This window comes from Muntiacus reevesi, chromosome 9 (genome assembly GCF_963930625.1).
Source record: "Muntiacus reevesi chromosome 9, mMunRee1.1, whole genome shotgun sequence".
Classification (NCBI taxonomy): domain Eukaryota; kingdom Metazoa; phylum Chordata; class Mammalia; order Artiodactyla; family Cervidae; genus Muntiacus; species Muntiacus reevesi.
The window spans coordinates 37,859,305-37,883,587 of NC_089257.1; the positions used below are offsets into that span (position 1 = coordinate 37,859,305).

The 24,283-nt window shown below is 43.6% G+C and overlaps 1 protein-coding gene across 5 annotated transcripts in view; it reads left to right on the forward strand.

Annotated features, from left to right (window-relative positions):
- The window catches only part of C2CD3 (C2 domain containing 3 centriole elongation regulator), a 118,586-nt gene that overhangs the window by 87,693 nt on the left and 6,610 nt on the right, over nucleotides 1-24,283 (forward strand). For 2 of the 5 annotated variants that reach the window (XM_065945596.1, XM_065945597.1), the window contains exons 29-33: nucleotides 2,657-2,818; nucleotides 6,216-6,436; nucleotides 8,537-9,458; nucleotides 15,621-15,732; nucleotides 16,856-17,499. In XM_065945596.1, coding sequence (XP_065801668.1) covers nucleotides 2,657-2,818; nucleotides 6,216-6,436; nucleotides 8,537-9,458; nucleotides 15,621-15,732; nucleotides 16,856-17,056 — 1,618 coding nt within the window. In that variant the 3' untranslated portion in view covers nucleotides 17,057-17,499. The other 3 variants (XM_065945599.1, XM_065945598.1, XM_065945600.1) reach the window with 2 other exon arrangements.

The following is a 24,283-nucleotide window of genomic DNA, read 5'->3' on the forward strand; positions in this document are numbered from 1 at the left end:
ACCTACATGCCAGGTTATTATGTAAAAAGCACCTGGCGTTCTCATTTCACCAAACTAACTGGATATACTTATGTATATTAGGGCTAGAATATATTCCATCCTGTCAAAGGATAGAATCTAAGATTTAAGATTGCTTCTTTCCACCCCACTCTCCTCAGGCCTTAGTACCATTTGGCATCCCTCTGCCTCTATCAGTCTTTTTTTTTTTTTTCTTTTTTTTTTTAATTTATTTTTTTATTTTTCAGTGGGTTTTGTCATACATTGATATGAATCAGCCATAGAGCTACACGAATTCCCCATCCCGGTCTCCCATCCCACCTCCCTCTCTTTTCCACGTCTCTCTCTTCACTTTAGGGAGAAGGCAAGGGATCGTGTAGCAGTTACTGAGGAGACCATTTATTCCAGGAAAGATGCTCTTATACTGCTTAGCCACACAAAGGCGTGCCTCAGTACTTTGTAGCTTTTCCACCACATGAAGAGAGCCTCTGCATAGAAGGGGCCCATGTGTCTGTGAAGCCCTAGTTTAGAAAATTTCTGTTACCTGTTTTATAGATGTTACATTGAACATAGCTAGTCAATGAGACAGTCAAAGGAATCTCAAAATAGTTATGCTGAGAGAGAAAAGCTAGACAAAGAGTACATTGCATGTGATTCCATTTGTATAAAATTCTACAAAATGTGTACTAACCTGTAGTGACAGAAGGCGAATCAGTCTTCAGCCATAGCACCCTGAACATGCCCGATCTGGTTTCTGATCCCAGAAACTAAGCTTGAATGGGAGAAAGCAAATCAGTGGTTGCCTAGAGACAAAGCAGGATGAATGGAGTGGGAAGGAGGGAGGAATTTTGAAAGATAGGAGGAAACTTTTAGGTGTGATGGATATGTTCATTATCTTGAAATGGTAATGGTTTCCTTAGAGGTACATTTGTGTCAAAACACATCATACTGTATACTTTAAATATGTGAAGTTTATTGTATATCAGTTATACCTTAATAAAGCAGTGGTTCTCGGACATTTCCACTTCAAAATTCTTTTATACTCCTAAAAATTACTGGTGACCTCAAAGAGGTTTGTTTCTCTAGGTTTTAACTATCAATTTTTACCATATTATAAATTTAAACTGAGAAACTTTAGTGTCATACAGTTCTTTTAATTTTTATTGAAATTTAATTGATTTACAATATACAATTTTATTGAAATATAGTTGACTTACAACATCATGTCAGTTCTGGTGTACAGCACAGTGATTCAGTTATTCCTTTGCAGATTCTCTTCTCTACAGGTTTTCACAAAATGTTGAGTATAGTTGCCTGCGCTCTACAGTAGGTCCTCACTTTTTTTTTATTACTTGGCTATGATAGGTCTTCGTTGCTGCACATGGGCTCTCTGTAGTTGGTGTATGTGGGGCCTCCTCTTTGCTGCAGTGTGTGGGCTTCTCCTCGTGGTGGCGCCTCTTGTTGTGGAGTCCAGGCTCTGAGTGCGCTGACTTCAGTAGTTGTGGTCCATGGGCTTAGTTGCTCCTCAGCATGTAGGATCTTCTGGCTACTAGGGATTGAGCTGGTGTCTTACATTGCAAGGTGGATTCTTAACCACTGGATCACCAAGGGAGGCCCTATCTTTTTTTTTTAATGTTTTTATTTTTTTGGCCTCACTGCGTAGCACGTGGGATCTTAGTTCCCCAACAAGGGATCAAACCCGTTCCCCCTGCATTGGAAGTGCAAAGTCCTTACTGCTGGACCACCAGGGAATTCCCAGTTATCTATTTTGTATATAGTAGTGTGTATATCGGAGAAGGCAATGGCACCCCACTCCAGTACTCTTGCCTAGAAAACCCCATGGACAGAGCAGCCTGGTAGGCTGCAGTCCATGGGGTCGCACAGAGTCGGACACGACTGAAGTGACTTAGCAGCAGCAGCAGCAGTGTGTATATATATTAGTATGCTAGTTTTATATATATATGTTAGTTTTATATATATTAGTGTGCTAATCCCAACCTTCTAATTTATCCTTCCACCACCACCCCAAATTGAGAAACTTTTTAAATGTATTATATAAAATCAGTTGTGTTACTATACATCAGCCATTAATGATCCAAAATGAAATTGAAAAAATGAGTAGATTTACAATACCATCAAAAAGAATAAAATACTTAAGAATAAATTTAACCAGGAAAGTGCGGAATGTATTTTCTGAAAACTATAAGCCATTGTTGAAAAAAATTAAAGTTCTAAATAAATGGGAAGATATCTGTGTTCATGGATTGGAAGACTTAATATTGTAAAAATGGCAGTATTTCCCAAATTGATCTATAGATTCAACATACTCTCTATATCACAAGTCTCTGCTGGATTCCTTATGGAAATGGGCAAGCTAGTCCTCTATAAATATTGTGGTTACTGTTATTTCAGATCTGTGTTTTAAAAAAATCACTGAGGCTATAAGGTAGAGAATTTATAAAAGGAGAATGAATAAAACTGTAGGCAGAATTACTCAGGAGGTAATTGTAATCCAAGCACTTGAGCCAGTGAAGCTAGAACTGTGGTGATGGGGATGGATCTGCAGTGCCATGTCAGGAGGGTGAGTTGTTTGTTGTCACAAATTTATTGTTTTCTCATCGGTTGGGAATATATTTTGCCCCCACTTATTTTCAAACAGAAGTGGTACCACAAGAAGCCAGGCATCACGCCATGAAGAGCATGTGCAGAACATCCGCCGATTCCATGAATCCCTGCAGCAGGCAGAGGCAGTCTTGCCAAATGACGACAGACTGACCACATCACCCTTGTCCTCCCGTACCTCCGTTCTGACTTCTCTCAGGTGAGACTCTCCACTGAGAAAAGACACGGAGAACCATAGTGGAGCACAAGGTGAATGGGCAAAGGCAGCCTGCAGTATGTTTTCCATCAGCTACCACTGCTCTGGCATGTTTTGCAGGGGCTTTCATGTATGTTAGTGTCAAGGTGGACCTGGAACCTGTCTCAGCTTGGAGCCTTCCATCCCTTCAGGGGTCTATAGTACTGGCCCACCTGTAAATACAGAAACTTTAGATGAGTCACCAAATAACCACCCTCACATCTACTCTACAATTTACAAAGCCTCGTCCTGCCTCCTCACAGCCGCTGGGTGCTTCCAGACCAGCATCTGCCCTGTTAATGCTTCCCTGTCGCTTTCTTAGCTCAGTCAGCATCTGAGCCAGAAAAGCACTGTGAGATTTGAAAGGATCTTTACAGATCATCTGGACCAGCCCCTGGATTACCCTAGTAAGAAGGGTGGTGCAGAGGGAAAGATTTGGCTTCAGAGTCAGATAGACTTGATTTCCAATCATGGCTCTGCCATTCCCAGCAGAGGAGACAGCCTTGTTGCCATTATAGTTATAACCATGGTATGTATGATTAAGAGTCCCAGATTTCCTGGTCAAGAGTACATGGAGGAATGAGTAACATTCTAGGTTGGTCATGGAAAGTTATAAAGAAGTCACATTTGAACTGGTCTTTAAAGAAACAAGTCAACAAACATGAAGGGCATTCTGTTCAGGAAAAAAATGTTGTAAGGAGCATGAAACAATAAGCCCAGTTTGGGAAAGCAGTGAAGTTAGAGTGAAGCTGAGCATAAGATGTAAGGAGCAGGACAAGTTCTGTGGGAGGCAGATCTTGAAGGGCATTGAGCGTCAGGCTGTTTGGACTTGACTTTCAAATGGAAAGATATGGGGCTAGGAGGAAGAGCATGTGTAAAATTTGACAAAACAAATATTAAAAAAGGATTTTGTTTTGAAAAAATTAATAACCTATTGTTTGATTTCATAAAACAAACTCAAAATGAAAGATTAGCAAAATCTTTTTTGGTGGGACATGGGTTAGAATGGACTGATCAGTTGCACTGTAGACTGGGGAACTGCTCAAACTTATAAGGAAGTATTATGTTCAATTTCTCAGTTTAGTAAGATGCTGGAGACTGCAGGCCAAGTAAAACCATCAACAGTTTGGCTGCATTTTATTAGATCATTCACATGACACACTGGAACCCAATGAAGAAAGAGAAAAAGGAACTCTACTTGGCCCTGGACCAGTTTCTCTCAGCCTCAGCACCTTTGACATCTGAGCCATGTATTTTGCCTCTGGGGGCCTGTCCTGTGCATTGTAGGATATTTAGCGGCATCCCTGGTCTCTGTCCACCAAATACTAGTGGCACTCCTCCCCGACTTGTGACAACCAAAAATGCTTCCATATTTTGCCAGATGTCCTGCTGGGGCTAAAACCATCAGGCTACAAACCACTGCCCTAGAGGAGTGGTTCTCAAAATTTAGTGTGTTTCAGAATCACATGAAGGGCTTGTTAAAATAATGATTGCTGGAACCCACCTGTAAGTTCCTGATTCAGTAAGTCTAGGATGGGGCCCAAGAATTTGCATCACTCAAGTGACACTGCCGCTAGTCCTAGAGCCAGGTTTTGAGAACCACTGCCATAGACAGATTCTCTACAAAAGAGATGAAACAAGATACTGTCAATTTTGCATTACTTCTTTGGGTTCATGAAGCCCTAAAACAAGTGTTTCATCTGAGTCACAGCAATCCCGTGAGGCCTGCAGGGTGAGTATTACCAAACTTTTTTCACAGATGAGAAAATTGCAGCTTGGTGTCAATAGGTTCCATACCCAGAACCTCAAACAAGGGCAGTTGGGTTGGCATATTTTCTAAAGCTTCATCAAGTTTACATGTGTTTGCATGCTCCTGCTTCAGGTATTTAATCTGTGTAGCATAAACCCAGATGTAAACACCTAAGTAAATGTACTGTGATTTGATAGAGTTGTGGCTTCTAGTGATAGACTAAGGATCAGCTTTGTCCTCTTATTTAATTTAGATTCAACTCTAAGATACACAGACTGTTCTTAACAAAAGGATAGAAAGACTTTCTGTTTACTTCACAGGTGTTTAATGTCTGTGTTTTGCCAGTTGTGCCAGGCATATTGAGAAACCTAGAGAAATAGAGAAGTTTGATATACTGTCTTCTGTTACCAGATGCTCATGGCCTAGTTAGGGAAGCTAAACTAACACATAATGAAAAAACTAAGGGAAATTTTAAGGGAGAAGGTTAGATGCCAAGAGTGAAGGAGTTGAAGGGAGAGGTGGTCCACTGATTTGGGGCAGTGCACTCTGAAAGGGAGAAATATGACCTATACCTTAAAAAGTGAATAGGACGGGCAGAGAAGAGAGCAGCTTGAACGCAGGTTCTGGCATGCAGAGGTGTGAGCCAGAAATGAACCCAGTTGGAATAGAGCCCATTTACTATAATGGAAAAAGCATAAGTCTTGGAGTTCCAATTTCTGAGTAACTGTGTGCTACTGCGTGTCTAGACAAATCATTTAAATTCTCTGAACATCACATTCCTTATTTGTAAAACAGTAATTGCTCGTCTCATCTGGTTGGATGAGTATTAAACAAGATAATGTATTTGAAAGCATAAAACATAAAATCCTGTGCAAGTGAAGGTGATCATGGTTGGTATAATTTCTCATTGGAATAGTAAGAATGAATGTAGCCCCATTTAAGACTTTTGAATTAAAGATTTTTAAGTCATTTATTCATGTCTGTTTATCCATTTGGCATTCATTTTTTGTGCCAAGCACTGTCCTAGGTGCAATAGATACAAAGGAGTCAGCACAGAATTCACATCACATTAGGGGAAATTGATGCGAAACAAATCATGTGGTTGAAGAGTACAGAAAGAACTGTAGAGCACAGAGGAATGGCCCTCAAACCAACTTAGAGGGTCAGGGAAGGCTTGCTGTAAGAGGTCACTTACTTGAAGGATCAAGAGTGGTTGTTGTTGTTTAGTCACTAAGGCATATCCTCCTCTTTGCAACCCCATGGACTGAAGTATGCCAGAAATGGCTTTAAGGTAGTACAGTCATCAGTGCTAGCCCAGAGTTAGGGAAAGTGAGGACTGGAACGATGATAAGAATGTTTCCTTATAAGGAGGTAGAATATTTGCTAGACATGAGAAGAGGAATTACATTAGCCAGACAGAATGAGGAAAATGTCCTAGGCAGTAGGATTATAGTCGAAGGATGAATTGGTGGATTGGAGAGAGAGGGGCCCTGCTGTTAATAGATCAAGTGAGAGTAAGTTCCTAGCTCAAGCAATAGAATGTCAAGGGAACATAAAAGATGCTCGTAATCCTAGTAAATGACCCTTTTGTCTTCTCCCTCTCTTTTGCAGGAGGAATCTGAGTGAGCTAGATCAGATGCAGCGGTACTTCAGCCAGAAGCTCACCAAGCCTTTACTCCCCCTCAGCCCTCAGACCCACACTGCCATCTTGCAGTGCCAGGAGAGTCAGACGGACCGTCTTCAGCCAGCAGCCAGCAGCCTCGACCCCGAGAGCCAGTGCATCCTGGAGAAATCCAATAACCTGGTGTTGCAAGTCAGCTCCTTAATCACGGGTATGGCTGTTGTTGAGTTACTGTCACTGGGTGCTTATTCAGAAAGCATTTAAATGTGTGCAGACAAGCCCTTATGACAGATAAAGACCACCAACTGTCACCATCTTACTTGCCATCTTCCTTTTGGAAGGAGAGAATGTGTGCAATGGAAAGAGCACTAGACTAAGAGGCATGAGACTCAAGTTAAGTCCTTGGTGGGTTTCTGGCACAGACGTACTATTTGACTCTGAGGATGTCCTTTGCCTTCTTGAGCTTCAGTTTCCCCGACCAGAAAAAGGGTCGGGGGGAGTGGGTTAGGTGATTTCTGCAGTGGCAGTTTCTGAGCACATGCCACTGTATTTTCTGAAAAACTCAACTACAAATATTAAAAATTTTAATTCTCAAGGCCAGAAGACTGCATTTTTAGCAAGCACCCCAGATGATTCTAGATGTTGGTGGTCCACATTCCACCCTTTCAAAAACTCCTTAAAATGGTAATTCTTGCTTTACTGCATTAAAATTATTGAGAGAACTTTAAAAAATCCAGGTCCCAGGCTGCACTACAGGTCAGGTATATCAGAATCTCTGAGGGTGGGGCCCAGCCATCAGGATTTTTCAAAATTCTCTGGGTAATTCTGTTCTGCAGCCCAGACAGAGAGCGCTTTAGAACAAGTATTTCCAACTTGCCTGAGCATAAGAGTCACCTGGGACACATATTTTGAAATACAAATTCCTGGGTCCTGCTCTGCTCCGCTCCTCTGAATCAGAATCTAGAGTTAAGGTCTGGAAAACTGTATGAAGCACACCTGGGGGAATACTGAGAAGTCAACTAGATCAGCATCTTTAGCCCTCACTTGGTATCACTTTTGCTCAAGCGAAATGTGTAGATTCTACAGAGGGATGAGTAAGTTCAGTTTTTTTCCCTTTAAAAGGAGGAAAAAAGGCACCATGGTTGCTATTAGACACAAATCTAATTTTCCCCCAGATATATAACCTGTTAGTAACCAGGACCACAGACGTGTGCTCTTTGGCTTCCACTTGCTTGGAAATAAGCAGTCAGCTCTTTATTAATCACCAACTATGCCAGACATTATTGTGTTTCTAGTTCCAGCAGTGTACAGTGGTGGATAAGACAGGCATTGTCTGTGCTTTCATCAAGCATACATTCTATAGTCAACCGAAGAAGCTGCCCCCCCAGAAAGAAAGCATAAGAGCGAAACAGAAGGAGGCTTGATTGAGGTGGAGGTGAGGTTGGATTAGGGGAATCCCGTTAAAGGTTAGAGGTAAAGAGAGCAAGGAGAATCAAAGGCTTAAAGCTGAAGGGCCTTAAAGGCAAGCTTGGGGGTTTAATCTTTATTCTGAGAAAATGGGGAGTTCTAAGCAAGGAATGACAGAAGGAGAACTGATTTTCACAAGGATAGAATGAATGTTGAAAGGAGCTACTGATTGCCTATGTATGGCCTCATTTATGTTCATTCATCTCATATATTTTTCACCATAACCCTGTGAAAAGGGTGGTGTTTTATCACATTGTAAAAATAAACAGACTCATGATAGTTTGCTTGTAACCACAAAGTTGACAAGTGACAGTGGAGATTTGAACCCAATATTGGCTCCAAAGCCTGTGCTCCTTTCGCGCTGCCTCCATTCTCTTGGTGTATCTCCCTTGCCTTACCATTTGGGTGATGGGTATTTCCTTGCTTTTATTTTCCAAGTAAATAGTTCTAATAATTGTCATCAAATAGGTAAATAAGTGGATTCTCATTTTGGTTTTTGATATAGGTAATTACTGAAGTAAATGGAAGCTTGAACATGCCCACCAGGACTCCCAGCTCCCAAGAATTCCTGAGCATGAGCAGATAGTCTCTGAAAGCGTTTCCGCAGATGTAGCCACAGCTATAAATAGATTAGATTTTGGTCCTCTGATATTAGAATAAAGTGCTAGAAATTGTATTGCTTTGAGTGTAGTTTCATTGATTCTTGGGAGTGAATTAACTATTATCTTTGAGATTTGTTCGAAGTCTGATTGCAAGACTCCATCTGAAACTGGAAGCTGGTGTGGGAGAGTTGAGTGGTCTGTGGCCATACCTTGTAGTAAGAGTGATATCTGTTACTGTTCAGATCTGCAGACTCTCACCAGGAATTCTCCAGGATCTGTGAGTTCTCACCAAGCCAGGAGTAGAAGCAAAGAAGTCTCCACCCTCCCAGACGCTCAGGACAGAGGAACCATGCAAGAACGGAGCACAAGTCCAGACCTGCCATTGGCAAGAGCTCCAGATAAGGACAGGAACTCCCCACCTCCCTCTGCTCTTAAGGAGACTTCAAGTGGAAGAGGAAAGCTTCCTGAGGCCCTGGAGCACACGGAACCCATCACAAAAGTGCAGAGCACTGAGGACACCGAGGCAGGTCCGGCCTTCAGTGATGAGGACTATGAGGAAGATGTCATTGAGCCCAGGACTCTCAATGAGATCACCACTGTGACAGACAAAACTAGCCCGTGGTCCAGTTTCATGTCAGATGCAAGTGAGGGCGTGAGCCCTCAGCCTGATGAGGTCCACAGGGAAGGCTTCTCTTGTCCTTCAGAGTCTTTCCCCAGAGAGGAGCTCAGGGTCAGAAGTAGCTTTCTGTCCAGCCCGGAAAGGACTATCAGTGCCTACTTGCATAGGCAAGGTTCTCCAAGCCAAAGTACTTTGTCTTGTGAGGGTGTGGCCTCTAAGGCCAGGGTTGGAGAGCCTGCCTCAGCAGACCCACAGCTCACCTCCCACATGAGACTCTCAGGAGCCCAGCAGAGTGACACTTGTGTTGGATGGCGCTCACCAAAGGCAGACCAGGACCAGGGCCCCGAGCCACAGTCCCAGGCTAAGAAGGAAGTGGCCTGTGATGAGCTAAGTGATTCTGCTGATAGCTCCGAGAAATTCCCTCTGCAGCCAGCATCTGAAAGCAGAAGGGAAAACCATAAGGAGCCACCCATCACTTGCCCTGACATCACACAGAAGCAGACAACCTCTGGGTCAGAGGTGTCCACGAGGCAGAGCCTCCTCCTGTATCCTTTGGTGTTTCCCCCAAGTAGCCCCTTAAGCCATCTTTAGGCATTTTGGATGCTGGTATTTAGACCAGCCACATGAGTGAGCAGTTCCCCCCCCTCCCCCCGCCAATCAAATGCACTCAGAGGCATAGGAATCCCCTTTCTACTGAAAACTCACCTACATTGACCAGGTGCTATGATTCTACCATTATCATCAGGCCTCTGAAGCATAATGCTTTGCACTGGGTTTAGATGTTGGTAGCACATTCACTGGGCTTCCCTTGTGGGTCAGTCAGTAAAGAATCCGCCTGCAATGCGGGAGATGGGGTTTGATTCCTGGGTTGGGAAGATCCCCTGTAAGAGGACGTGGCAACCCACTCCAGTATTCTTGCCTGGAGAATCCTGTGGACAGAGGAGTCTGGCGGGCTACAGTCCATGGGGTCACAAAGAGTCAGAGCGACTAAGCACAGCACATTCATTAGCCTATCCTAGCCTGGTTTATCTGATTAATTTCGGGTATTTTACACCTGAAGGCAAAGCTCTGCATCTAAGGTATGAGACCATTAATCTCAGTTGAAATTTCAGGGGAGGGTATAGAGAAAGGGGAAGAAGAGTCCTACCAGTGATTGAGCATTTACCATGTGCTGGGTGCTTTACATACATTCCAAGTTCAGTTATCACAAGTCTTTAAAGTTGGTTATCTTTTTTTTTTTTTAATATTTATTTTGGCTGCACTGGGTTTTAGTTGCAGCCTGAGGGGTCTTTAATTGTGACATGTGGAATCTAGTTCCCTGACCAGGTGAACCCAGGCCCCCTGCATTGGGAGCTTGAAGTCTTAGCCACTGGACCACCAGGGAAGTCCTTAAAGTCAGTGTCATTTCTATTTTGCATGTAATGAAACAAAGACTCAGAATTATAGTGACGTTTACTATTTAATTTTTTTTTAGGCAAGGGATGGGGCCTTGATATAGGGGGAGTAGGTACCATTGAAATGGTCTTGCCCACGCCCCCCAGGATGGCAGTGTTGGTTGGGAGAAGTGTGTCTAACACTCCCTCTCTTCTTCCTTTGAAATGCAGATGTGCCTGTTATGGGGAAAGGAAACCAATTAGGACCATCAGTAACCCTTTCATCCATAGCCTAAACAGCTGATTGATCAGCTCACATGATATCCCAGTGACAAACTGCTTATCGCATGGCCAGTGGGGGAGCAGGCTGCCTTTGTGGCACTTTGCAGTGATTTCTCTGCTAGAAGTTAGGGACCTGGCTTCAACCCTTCGAGACCCAGCTCTTACTACTTGTGTAACTTTAGGTGTATAGTTCAACCCTTCTGAGTCTCGATTTCTTCACTTATAAGATGGAGGTAATAATCCCTTACCAGACTGTGTGCTCCAGGGAAGTCAAGGGCCTTGTCATTCTCTGTGTCCCCAGACATTGCATGCAAAAAAGGTCAGTAATATAGACTGAAGTGAGCTATCAGTTTCACAGAATTCTTGAGAAAATCAAATGAGTGGGAACATTTGTACATACCACACAGATGATTCTGGATGCAAGACAGAAACCTGAGGGTTGGGGAATATGGGCTCAGGAGAGACTTAAGCATGAAATGGCTGGAGACTGAGCACTGAGAGCAGTCTCTCGAGGTTCTTTCTTGCCTGCCTCACCTGGGCCTCTACCACTTCTGCCTCTGCAGTCAGTTTCTGTGTGCTCAGAATTTATGGTCAGTGGAGGAGCAGTCACATGTGCCCAGGTCCCAAGGGTACTGCTTTAATTCAGGCCTTCCAAACTTCATTCTTCCAAAAAGTAAGTATACCCAGGCCCTGTGCTGTGTAATTGCAGGCCCAAAAGCACAATTGATAAAGTGCTGCACTCAATATGCCAGCAAATTTGGAAAACTCAGCAGTGACCACAGGACTGGAAAAGGTCAGTTTTCATTCCAGTCCCAAAGAAAGGCAATGCCAAAGAATGCTCAAACTACCGCACAATTGCTCTTATCTCACAAGCTAGTAAAGTAATGCTCAAAATTCTCCCAAGCCAGGCTTCAACAGCATGTAAACCATGAAATTCCAGATATTCAAGTTGGATTTACAAAAGGGAGAGGAACCAGAGATCAAATTGCCAATATCCGTTGGATCATAGAAAAAGTAAGAGAGTTCCAGAAAAACATCTACTTCTGCTTTATTCACTGTGCCGAAGCCTTTGACTGTGTGGATCACAACAGACTGTGGAAAATGCGTTTTTGTTTTTTTTTTTTTTTTTTTTGGAAAATTCTTAAAGAGATGGGAATACCAGATCACCTGACCTGTCTCCTGAGAAATCTGTATGCAGGTCAAGAAGCAACAGTTAGAACTGGACATGGAACAACAGACTGGTTCCAAATAGGGAAAGGAATATGTCAAGGCTGTATATTATCACCCTGCTTATTTAACTTACATGCAGAGTACAATATGTGAAAGGCTGGATGAAGCACAAGCTGAAATCAAGATTGCCAGGAGAAATATCAGTAACCTCAGATATGCAGATGACACCACCCTTATGGCAGAAAGCGAAGGAGAACTAAAGAGCCTCTTGATGAAAGGGAAAGAGGAGAGTGAAAAAGTAGGCTTAAGATTCAACATTCAGAAAACTAAGATCATGGCATCTGGTCCCATCACTTCATGGCAAATAGATGGGGAAACAGTGGGAGACTTATTTGGGGGGGCTCCAAAATCACTGCAGATGGTGACTGCAGCCATGAAATTAAAAGATGCTTGCTTGCTTCTTGGAAGAAAAGCTATGACCAACCTAGACAGCATATTGAAAAGCTTTGCCAACAAAGGTCTGTCTAGTCAAAGCTATGGTTTTTCTAGTAGTCATGTATGGATGTGAGAGTTGGACTATAAAGAAAGCTGAGTGCCAAAGAAAAGCTGAGTGCTTTTGAGCTGTGGTGTTGGAGAAGACTCTTGAGAGTCCCTTGGACTGCAAGGAGATCCAACCAGTCAGTCCTAAAGGAAGTCAGTCTTGAATATTCATTGGAAGGACTGATGCTGAAGCTGAAACTCCAATAGTTTGGCCACCTGATGCAACGAGCTGACTCACTGGAAAAGACCCTGATGCTGGGAACGATTGAAGACAGGTGGAGGAGAGGACAACAGAGGATGAGATGGTTGGATGGCATCACCGACACAATAGACATGAGTTTGAGTAAGCTCCGGGAGTTGGTGGTGGACAGGGAAGCCTGGCGTGCCGCAGTCCATGGGGTTGCAAAGAGTTAGACACAACTGAGCGACTGAACTGAACCGTGCTATATAATAAGTGCAGAGGTTTGAATCAAACCCTACCTCAAGAAGTTCCTATATTAGGTAGGAGACAGGTAATGACAGCAGCAAATTAAAACAGTACTTTTCTCATGGGGGTTTTGTGAAAATTAACAATGTAAACTACTTAGTATAGTGCTGGTAGGTAAACAGTGTTCAGCAAATGTTAGTGGCAAGCAAGTGTATGGTTGGTCAGATTTACACATTAAAGAATTCTCCCAGTGCCTTGTAGAGGGTGGATAGGTCAGGAGAGACCAGAAACAAGGAGACCAGGTAGGAAACTTGCAGTAATAATGACAAATAAAGAAAGTCTGACCTAAAGCATAGACTGCTTTATGATGAGGGAGAAGGGGAGGGATTTGATAGGATTAAATAGGGGCAGGGGATGAGAAAGACAAAAACAGAAAGATATGACTTAGAGATTTCTGTCACAAGTAGGTCATTTACTGGGTAGGGAGCAGCGCACAGTTAATTTGGAGGGAAGAACCAGATTTCCATTTTGCATATTTGCATTTTCATTTTGCCTGTGAGAGGAGGACGTGCTGGCTTGGAATTCAAGATGAGCTCTGCTCTAAAGGTCAGTGTCTCTGGAAACAGACAAGGATAGCAAGGAGAGAGGGTAAGGGAGAGCCACGCAATTCAGATCCCTAAGGATCACCAGCACATGAGGGCGGGGGGAGCAGAGACCAGCACAGAGGAGGCAGTGGAGGGCTTGTCAGAGAGATGGGGGTAGCAGTTTCAGAGAATGGTGGTCATCACCCTGATGCTCAAGGCGGATCCAGCAAAAAGTGGGCTGACATGTATTCGCTGGCTTTTGTGTTAGGAGGACAGTGCAGAGGTAGGGATGGAAAGCAGGTTTCAGTGGGGGAGGGAACCAGTGGTAACCTTTCCCTCTCAACTAGGGAGCCAGGAACAGCTGACACTGATGGAGTACATGCTCTGTATCAGGCGCCATTCTAAGCACTCTGCATGTATAATATCATTTAATCCTTAAAAGGTATAATTATTATATCCCATCTAATAGGTGAAGGAACAAGCCCAAAATGTGAACTTGCCTGAAGTTACCATCTAATATAAGACAGATTACTAATGGAGTAGTACCCTTAGAAAGGCAGGTGGTGCCGGGCTGAGAAGGGGAGTTTTGTGTTTCAGACACACTCTGGACCCCTCACAGCAAAGCTGTTCTCCCCACACTATCAGCTGACTCTCAGGCAGAGTCCCCAGCAGTCAGAGCGGCAACAACAGCTAGGCCCTACCTCACAGAGCCCTCTGAGGAAGTCTGAGTTCAAAGGGCTCTTCATGGTCTCCAACTCCACTCCCACCCTCTCTGTAGAAAATTCGGGGACTTGAGCCAAAGCAACAAATGCCTTTCACTCATTCTGTAGATATTTATTAAACATTTATTGTGTCCCAGGTACTATACTAGGTGACAGGAATGTAGTATGAAGAAGAGCTCATATTTGCCCTCCTCAAGTTCAAAGTCTAGCATTAGAGCAGTATTAGACCAGTTTGCATCAGAACCTCACTTAGCTTACTTAATAGAAACAAAAATGTAGACCATCAAAGTAGTCCCCTCCCCGGAATTCCCTGGCAGTCCAGTGGTTAGGACTCTGTGCTTTCATTCCATGGCCCAGGTTCAGTCCCTAGTCGGAGAGGTAAGATCCTGCAAGCCTCGAGGAGGGGCCAAAAAAATAGTCCCCTCCCAAACTCAGTCAGTGCTTTGAACAAATAGTACTGGGTGTCTCCAGAGGATACAGAGAAGTGCAAGTACAGTACCTGCCTTCTAGAGCTCACGTCACAGTGGGGATCGGCTGTGCCCACTTAGAGCCATTTCTGGGTGTGAGCACAGAACACCCAGTAGGACAGGCCCTCCTTCAGTGCCCGGCACCACCTTCCATCCTAAGGCACTGCCCTGGAGCTGCCTTCCCACGCCCACCCGGTCAGGTTCTGACCAGCAGGCCCTCAGCAAGAATCATCCAGTGCTTGCTACCTGTCAGCCTCATGCGGGCTCTAAGGAGTTAGTGAGGTGACTGAAGGAAGTACGGTGGCACTGCCTTTGTGAAGCTTAGTGAATACTGAGGGAAACAAATGGAGAATCATATCAGATTAAATAAGGATTAGCCTTTGTTTCATGAAGGCTATGGTTTTTCCAATGGTCATGTGTGGATGCGAGAGTTGGACTGTGAAGAAGGCTGAGCACCGAAGAATTGATGCTTTTGAACTGTGGTGTTGGAGAAGACTCTAGAGAGTCCCTTGGACTGCAAGGAGATCCAGTCAGTCCATCCTAAAGGAGATCAGTCCTGGGTGTTCATTGGAAGGACTGATGCTAAAGCCAAAACTCCAGTACTTTGGCCACCTCATGTGAAGAACTGATTCATTGGAAAAGACCCTGATGCTGGGAGGGATTGGGGGCAGGAGAAGGGGATGACAGAGGATGAGATGGCTGGATGGCATCACCGACTCGATGGACATGAGTTTGAGGAAACTCCAGGAGTTGGTGATGGACAGGGAGGCCTGGCGTGCTGCAATTCATGGGGTCGCAAAGACTGAGCAACTGAACTGAACTGACTGAGCCTTTGTTTCAGACTGTGCTCTGGACTAGGAAAGAGGAATTATTGTGGGCTATAATTTAGAGAAGGCTTCCTGGAGAAGGTGAGATTTGAAGTGACCCATAAAGTATAAACTGATCTATATCTATACTACATCTATACCTGTACCTCTAACGGAGTTCACAGGGCCTTCTCAGCAGAGGGAACCACTTGAGCAAAGGATTCGTGGACAGGAGTAAGTTGGGTGGGGCTAGGGGAATAAAGGAGTGGTTGAGGTCAAAGGAAACAGGTCAGGAGACGATTTCCAGGTATTTGTGTCCCTTAACTACCTTTACAGCCCAGAGCCCGTTGTGGTCCCCAACTTCTTTCTACCTCCCCAGCAGTTGGAGGCCTCCCTGCGGATGCTCTCTGTCTCCGCAGCTCTGCCACCGCCAGCCACAACAGATCAGGTAAGAGGATACCCAGCTGACCTGTTTCCTGTAGAGTCATTATCTCTTCAGTGAAAGTGTACAGAATGCAGAGTGGCCCCGGCCACACTCCTGGAAAGGTGGTCACAGTGGTCACTCTCTTGCGCTGAGCTTATCCTGTGGGCACAACAGTGAAGGAGCTCAAGAAGAGTGAGGAAGTGCACATGTTTAAAGAGCAAGGCATTGTCAGCTAAGATGACAGGAGAATTAGCACGGAAGCGTAAAAACAGAACTCAGCTAAGATACGCATACTGAGTGCTGTGGAAGCTTCAAGCAGGAGATGCAGAGACCAGATTATTCATCATGCAGCCAAATTAGGTGCTTAGAACCTTGGTACAAATCCTAGCTGTCGTCTATTCTTCCTTGGCACAGCACCTAACTTTTCTAGTATCTATTTCTCAAAATCATTCAGCATATATTTACTGAGTACCTGTGCTGTTATCAGGCATTGTGCTAGGTGCTGAGTGTACAGTAGTAAATAAGGCAAATTCCCAGTCTTAATGGAGTACAAATCGTAAACAAAAAATATTTACCAACTGTGATGAGTACTAGATGCTCTGAGAAAGAACAGGCTGTCTGAAGAGGCAGTGTTTAAGCTGAAAATGATGATCATGGCGGTGCTGGCCAGGTACCCCACACTGTTTGAAGCGCTTTGTTAGCGCTTTTACTTCAGCAGCCTTATGAAGTACATCCTTGTGTCTCTGTTTTAAGATGAGAAAACTGAGGCACAAAGAGGTAAAAAACTTGCTTCACACAAATAGTGAAGTGGTAGAACCAGAATTGGAACCCAAGCATTTTGGTTTCAAATTCTGTGTTTCTAACTACTGTACTCTGCTGAGGAGACACAAAACCACTGCCTCGTGCAGCTTTTATTTTTAATTCCCCTTTTTATTATTTGGGCATGGGCACCCGATTTATAAATGAAATTTTGGAGTAAATTTCTGTTGGTTATACAGTCACAATGGTTAAAGTCATCTCACCTGCAATCCAGGGAAGACTTTTTTTTTAATTTTTATTTTATACTGGAGAATAATTGATTTTAAATGTTTCAGGCATACAGTAAATTGATTGAGTTATATATATATATATCTCCATTCTTTTTCAGATTCTTTTCCCATATAGCTTATTACAGAACATTGCGTTCCCTATGTTATACAGTAGATCCTTGTTGATTATCTGTTTTATATTTATTAATAGTGGTGTCTATATGTTAATCCCATACTCCCAGTTTACCTCTCCCACACGCACACCTTTTGTCTTTGGGAATTGTAAGTTTGAAGTCTGTGAATCTATTTCTGTTTGGTAAACAAGTTTTTGTATCATGTTTTAGATTTCCCCATATAAGTGATATCATATGATATTTGTCTTTGACTTAATTCACTTAGTATGATCAACTTTAGTTACTTCCATGTTGCTGCAAATGGCATTATTTCATTGTTTTCTATGGCTGAGTAATATTCCATTGTATGTCTCCCATATCTTCTTTATCCATTTTTCTGCCATTGGATATTTTGGTTGCTTCCATGTCTTGGCTATATTAAGTAGTGCTGTGTCTATATACTGTGCTGTATACTGGGTGCATGTATCCTTTTGGATTATGGTTTTTCCCTTGATATAAGCCCAGGAGTGGGATTGTTGGATCTATTGGATCTGGATTGGTAGCTCTGTTTTTAGTTTTTGAGGAACCTCCGTACTGTTCTCAGTGGTTGTACCAATTTACATTCCCTTTTCTCCACACCCTCACCAGTATTTATTATTTGTAGACTTTTTGAGATCCATCCAGTCCATCCTAAAGGAAATCAGTCCTGAATATTCATTGGAAGGACTGATGCTGAAGCTGAAACTCCAATACTTTGAATACTTTGGCCACCTGATGCAAAGAACTGACTCATTTGAAAAGACCCTGATGCTGGGAAAGATTGAAGGCGGGAGGAGAAGGGGATGACAGAGGATGAGATGGTTGGATGGCATCACTGACTTGATGGACATGAGTTTGAGTAAACTCCAGGAGTTGGTGATGGACAGGGAGGTCTGGCATGCTGCAATCCATGGGGTCGCAAAGAGTCGGACTAAGCGACTGAATTGAACTGATGATAGACATTCTGACCAGTGTGAGATGATACCTCATTGTGGTTTTGATTTGCATTTCTCTGGTAATTAGCAGTGTTGAGCATCTTTTCACGTACTTTGGCCTTCTATATGTATTCTCTGGAGAAATGTCTGTTTAGATCCTCTGCATTTTTTGATTGAGGTCTTTGTATGTTTTGGAGATTAATCCCTTGTCAGTTGCTTCATTTGCAAATATTTTCTCCCATTCTGTGGGTTGTCTTTTCATATTGTTTATGGGTTCCTTTGATGTGCAAAAGCTTTTAAGTTTAATTAGGTCTCATTTGTTTATATTTTATTTTCATTACTCTAGGAGGTGGATAGTAGAGCTTTGAAAAAGCCATTTTAGAGAATAATACATGCTGTGAGCAAAATGTATTAGCTTATTTGTTAATTATAATAGCTAACTCCTATTTAATGCTTACTATGTACTAGACATTATTCTAAGCACTTTACATGTATAAACCGATTTAATTCTCCCAAGAACCCAACAGGAGAGGTACTATTGTTATCCCCACTTAATAGATGAGAAAACTAAGACTAATACAGAACTTCCCATACAGACCTACAAGGTATTGTAGTTTTTATTCTATAGAAACTGAGACACATGTAAAGTTAAGTATGTTCTCACCTGCCCAGGGTCTCCTAGCCAGTAAAGAAAAATGTATGACTCCAAACTGTGCTTTCCATTGCACCATTTTAAAATCATGACATTCGGCTTACAGTATAGTTTTCTAGCTAATTTACCTTCTTTCTGTAGGTCTCCTTTTGCAGTTAACATTTGAACATTTTTTGTGCTCTTCCAGAGCCTACTTTGATGACAGATGGAGTCGGTCCAGAAGTATCCTGGAAACCTGGGGTATAGTCCTAAAGAGATGTCTGTTCTTTCAATGGTTTCCTTCCACTTCTCCCTTATCTACCCCAGCACCATTTTAAGGACACCTCGTTTATTTGGCACATGGCTCAGTCTTAAGTTCCCACACATCTCAGTTTTTATCAGATATGTATTCCTGTCCTAGAGGAGGAGAGGTGCCAGTCCCCACCAGGAGCTCTGCATTTCTGGGGCCTTATTTCTACCCTGGCTCAGGTCACTGGTTCATCCTCTTCTGCTCTGCATCTCTCCTTGCATGTCCTTTGTATCTGCAGCAGCACTTACGCCAGCATAGCAGGGCCATGTCCAGCACCAAGCGCAAGCTTTTGAGCAAGACCACCTATGAAGTGAAATAATCAATCTGCCATGTAACTTAGTGATCTTGGGCAGGTGACTTGGCCTTTCTCTCTCTCTTTTTTTTGAAGTAACATCAGGCTAATATAATTCTTACCTAATAAGAGGATGATAAGAATTACCCTAGAGAAAAGAGGTAGACACTATTAGTTTTCTTTCCCTCTTCCCCTCCCAGCCAAGTGGGTGAAATGTCAGTGAGTTGTGCCCTGTAGGAAGGGAAGCCTTTGAGTCACTGTGTCCAAGCCAAACAGAACTGCTCTTCCTGCTTTTGTATTTCTGCCTTCATGATGTGCCAGCTCCTGGATGACTTATTGTCTTTAATCTATTAAATATAAATACAAAGGATGGGAGGGGAAGATACAAGAATGTTTACTTCAGTTAACGGGCACGTCTAGTTCTGAGAAAGATAAGTCTCAAACACTTTTCAGCCTTTTTTCATTGTTATTTTGGGTTGCGTTGGGTCTCTATTGCTGCGCGGTCTTTCTATGGTTGCGGTGCGCAGGTTTCTCACAGCCGTGGCTTCTCCTGTTGCAGAGAAACTCTAGTGCACACGGGCTCAGTAATTGTGGCACAGAGGCTTAAGTTGTCCCAAGGCGTATGGAATCTTCCCAGACCAGGGATCCCTGAATTGACAAGCGGACTCTTAACCACTGAATGACCAGGGAAGTCTGCCTTCTTTCTTTCTTGCCCACAATAAAACTCCATGGTTTGCTGCTGTCAGAACACCTGTCTCCTTAGGACCTCATCTTGGGTCCTAGTTAGGGTAGCCAGTCATCACAGTTCACCCAGAATTGTCTCATTCAGCACTGAATATCCCCAGGACCCAGGCAACATCAGGATGCTGACCATCCTCACTGGTTATGAGCCTCTCACTACTTGATGTGTTTGTAGCAGTATGTTTTCTCTGTCGTATGCTCTTGGCTTCATTCCTCCTTTACACCTTGGTCTCAGCCTATTACCATTTCCCTTCAGCATGAAGAACCTCCTTCAGAATTTCATACAGTGCAGACCTATGGGGAACTGATGCTGTCAACTTCAGTTGGCTGAAGATATATTTTACCTTCATTTTACAAACTTATTTTTTTCCCACTGTTTATAGAATTCAAAATTGAATTGTGTTTGCTTTAGCATTTTACTTATTTATTTTTGGCCACTCGAAGGATCTTGGTTCCCTGACTAAAGATTGAACCCAAGCCCTCAGCAATGAAAGCTCTGCATCCTAACCATGGGACCACCAAGCAATTCCATTTAGAACTGTCCCTCCACATTCTACTGACTTCCATTGTTTCTGATGAGAAACAACTGTAATTCTCATTGCTGTTGCCTCAAATGTTATATGACCTTTATTCTTTGGCTGCTTTTAATATTTTTGTGTCTGGTTTTTAACAGTTTGACTACAACCGTACATAGTTGTAGAGGTAGGGGATTGGATGAGGAAGAAGAGCACATAGTCTATTCAACAATATTGATGATGCTTTAGTTCTTAGGTTGGATTGTGGATTTATAGATGTTCATTTTTATTATGCTTCATAATTTACATATGTTACATATTCTCTGGTATGCTACACAGTGAAAACACAAAATCATATGTAATTTAAATTTTAAGAATGATTGAATGGTGACAAAATGGAGACACCAGCTTCTTCCATAGATTTGGCTAGGAATATGGATCGGAAGTATAGAGTAGTGGGTGGAGTAGCAGCTGAGATGGGAAGTTTGTTTTTTGTTTTTATGAGAAAGGCTACAGTTTTTTCTGAGTGCCAAGTACAGTGACCAGTAGAGAAAGAGAGAAGAGGAAGATGCTGGAGCGGGAAAGAGAATAGAGAAACTACGCCCTGGGTTGTAGAGATTGCATGGGATCCAGAGCACGTGTGGGTTAGCCTTCTGAGAAGTAGAAAACTCGCCCTGCAGCATCCAGGCAGGCAAAGAAGGCGGGTACTAAAGCAGATGGGACTAGATGTGGTAATGGAGTTTCCCATTTGATAAAAGCTTCTGTTTTCTTGTCTTCTGTTTTTGGTTAGGTTTCAGGCACAGTCAACAGCTCAAAGTGAGAGGTAGGCAGGGGAGGGCAGGAGCCTTGTCCTATATCCCCAGCTTGAGGATTCCATCTATTTTGCCTCTTCCTAAGGCCCTGACTTCCCTGGTGGCTCAGATGGTAAAGCGTCTGCCTGCAATGCGGAAGATCTGAGTTCAATCCCTGGGTCGAGAAGATCCTCTGGAAAAGGAAATGGCAACCCACTCCAGTACGCTTGCCTGGAAAATCCCATGGACAGAGAAGCCTGGTAGGCTACAGTCCATGGGGTCACAAACATTCAGACATGACTGAGTGACTTCACTTAAGGCCCTGAAGGCTGAAGAGGAGCCTTTGAGAGGCTGGACTCTTCTCAAGAAGTGTCCTGGGACAGCTATACAGTAGCTCACCTGGCTTCACAAGATCTAAGGGAAGGCCCAGTCCTCCTTCCACACTCAAACAGTGCACCTGAAGCCAGGAACTTAACTTCCCAGACAGTCTCCACTTCCAGCATTTGTGAGACTGGTGTTTTCCCTCTGTCCCCCACAGTGTAGTGGATACAGGACTCTGTGTGACCTTTGTCAGATCTTCTGATCTTTCTGAGTCGGTGTCATCTGTCAGATGGGGTTATAAGGCCTGAAAGCCTGATTGTACTGAACAGAACCAGGTGTCACACAGAGAGTGTAGGGGGAGTTCTCAGCCCTCCTTCCTCATGACTGTTTGATCTTCTGGTTTTCATCTCTTCAAGAAGCAAAAGAGGGAGAAGGATGGCGGGTGTGGCGGGAACACTCCACAGCCATCCAGTGGCACATTTGAAATTATTGGGTTGGCAAAAAAAAGTTTGTTTGGGTTTTTCCATAACATGCAGAAAAAATCCAAACAAACCTTTTCGCCCACCCGATACTTACAAATCAGTCAGGTTCTGCTATTTCTGCTTTCTCTTCCTTCTTTGTGATAAAGTAACTCTTCACCAGGACAGCTCCCTGGTTTTGTTTATAGTTACATCTGATTCTGTTTGCTTTGTTGCCAGGGGCAAATTAATTTTATCAAATTCCCTAAAAAGGAGGTAGAGGGTGCAACAGCATTAGTGTATGTGTTGTTTTCCCCAGGCTTATGTCTTCTGCTCTTGCAAATGTTTCTTTGGGAAAGTCTCAGCCACTTCAGTTATTACAGTTTGACTCTCGAATCCTTACTTTCAGCCTAGACTTCTCTGCCATGCTGTAGACACATGTGGGTTCAGCAGCATCCTGAAGTCTTTTAGTTGATGTTACAAACAGCTCGGCACATCCAGAACTTAAGCCTGTTAGCTTCCTTTGCACACCTGCCCCTACTCCGTGCATACCTTATCTCAGTAGATGCGACCACCATCCAGTAGTTACCCTGCCGGAGTATATGTGTCATCTTCCCTTCCTCCTCCCCTCCTCCTACTCTTTACCCCCCACACCTATAGCCGTCTATCACCGAGGCCTGTTAATTCTGTCCCCTAAGTATTGTTGAATCCACTCCTCACCATTCCATTATCTTGTCCCAGTCATCTCCTCCACAGCTGTTTCTAACCACTACTCATTCCCAGTCTCTCCCACTGCTGTGCCTCTCCAAACTGCATCTCCACCGGCCGTGCCCGCTGTAATGGACTTTTACCACACTCTACTCCAGAGGATGGAGGGATTCTTCAAGGTTGTCAAAAAAATAACTTCCATATTCCTAAACTAGTTATTCAGTCTGAGTGCCCAGCTTATTTGACCTGTCAGCAGCATAGGACACACTTGACCTCTCTCCTGTGAACAGTTGTTTCCCTGTTTAAACAGGCATCAGTGCTTCTCGGTTCTTCTCCTCCCTTGCTGGCAGCTCCTGCCCAGCCACCTTTGCTGGTTTTCCTCATTTCTTCTACTTGTGAATACAGGGGTGACCCAGGATGTGGTCTTATACTTCTCTATTCACACTTACTTTCTAGATGACCTCGTCTGATCTCAAGGCTTTGAATCCCATTTATATATTGAAGACTCATAATGACCATCTTAGCCCAGACCTATCCTCTGACTCTAGGTTCATATGTCTGGCTGCCTATGTAGCATCTCAACTTGGATATCTAATAGGTATCTGAAATTCAGCATACCCAAAACTCAGCGCCAGAGTATTCCTGAAATCTGTTCTTCAGTCTTTTCCTTCTCAGTTAATAGCTATTCTCTTTCTGGTTTAGTTGTTCCTGCCAAGACCCGTGGAATCCTCCCTGATGCCTTGATTTCTAATCCACCAGGAAATTCTGGCTGCTCTGCCTTTAAATTCAGATCCAGCCACTGCTCACACTCCAAGCATTACTTTGTCTAAACTGCCATCATCTCCCGCCAAGGAGCCTCCTAACTTGCCTTTCTGTTTCCTGTTAAGTTTTTAAGATGTTAAGTAAATCATGAGTCATGTGACTCCTCCACTCAGAACCCTCCAGTAACCATTGATGACTAGGAGAGACCAAAGTGACCGGAGGACAGACAGGCCAAGGAGTAGGAAAGTAGTTAGGGCCTCAAACTTGAAATGTACATCTTTCAGCAAATTGCAAAGTCCTGAACTCTGTACACAAGTAGAGAAGGAGCTGTGGCCCCTTCCTAACCCCCACGCTTCCACACACCCCCACACCCGCCAAAGCTTACAGTTCCCCAGGGGATTTATCTGTATATGTTAAGTTCTACCAACTTCTTCAAGTTCGTTTGTCTAATGTAGAAATGCTGGACCTGGTGCCATGGACCCTGTCTTCACGGAGGGCACAGTTCCTTGAGAGGCACTGGCCACCAAACTACTCAACTTTCTCAAATGCCATTTAGCCTATATTAGTACTTACCAAAACAAAGAGAATGAGTACAGGGAAAGGCTGACAGAGCCATGTGGGGCGGCATGAGTAGACGTCAGCAAAGATGAAGGAAAGGCTTTGCAGGCTGTGGATATGGAGAAAAGAAACCTCTCAGAGAATCAACAGAATGTGGTAACTGGGAGGTACAAACAATATGTGCTAGAGGAGAGGCCAGAGATGGGGCAAGATCACCCTGGGTTGAAGCAGTCAGAAGAGAAAAAGAGAAAAGCAAGAGTCAAGCTGTCATCTGAGCCCCTGGAATAACCAGAGGCCTGGGGCCAGGTGCTATTGATCATGAGGGGTCCTGTAGGAGGCAGAAGTCAAGACCAGGCTTGAGTGTCCCCTTGAA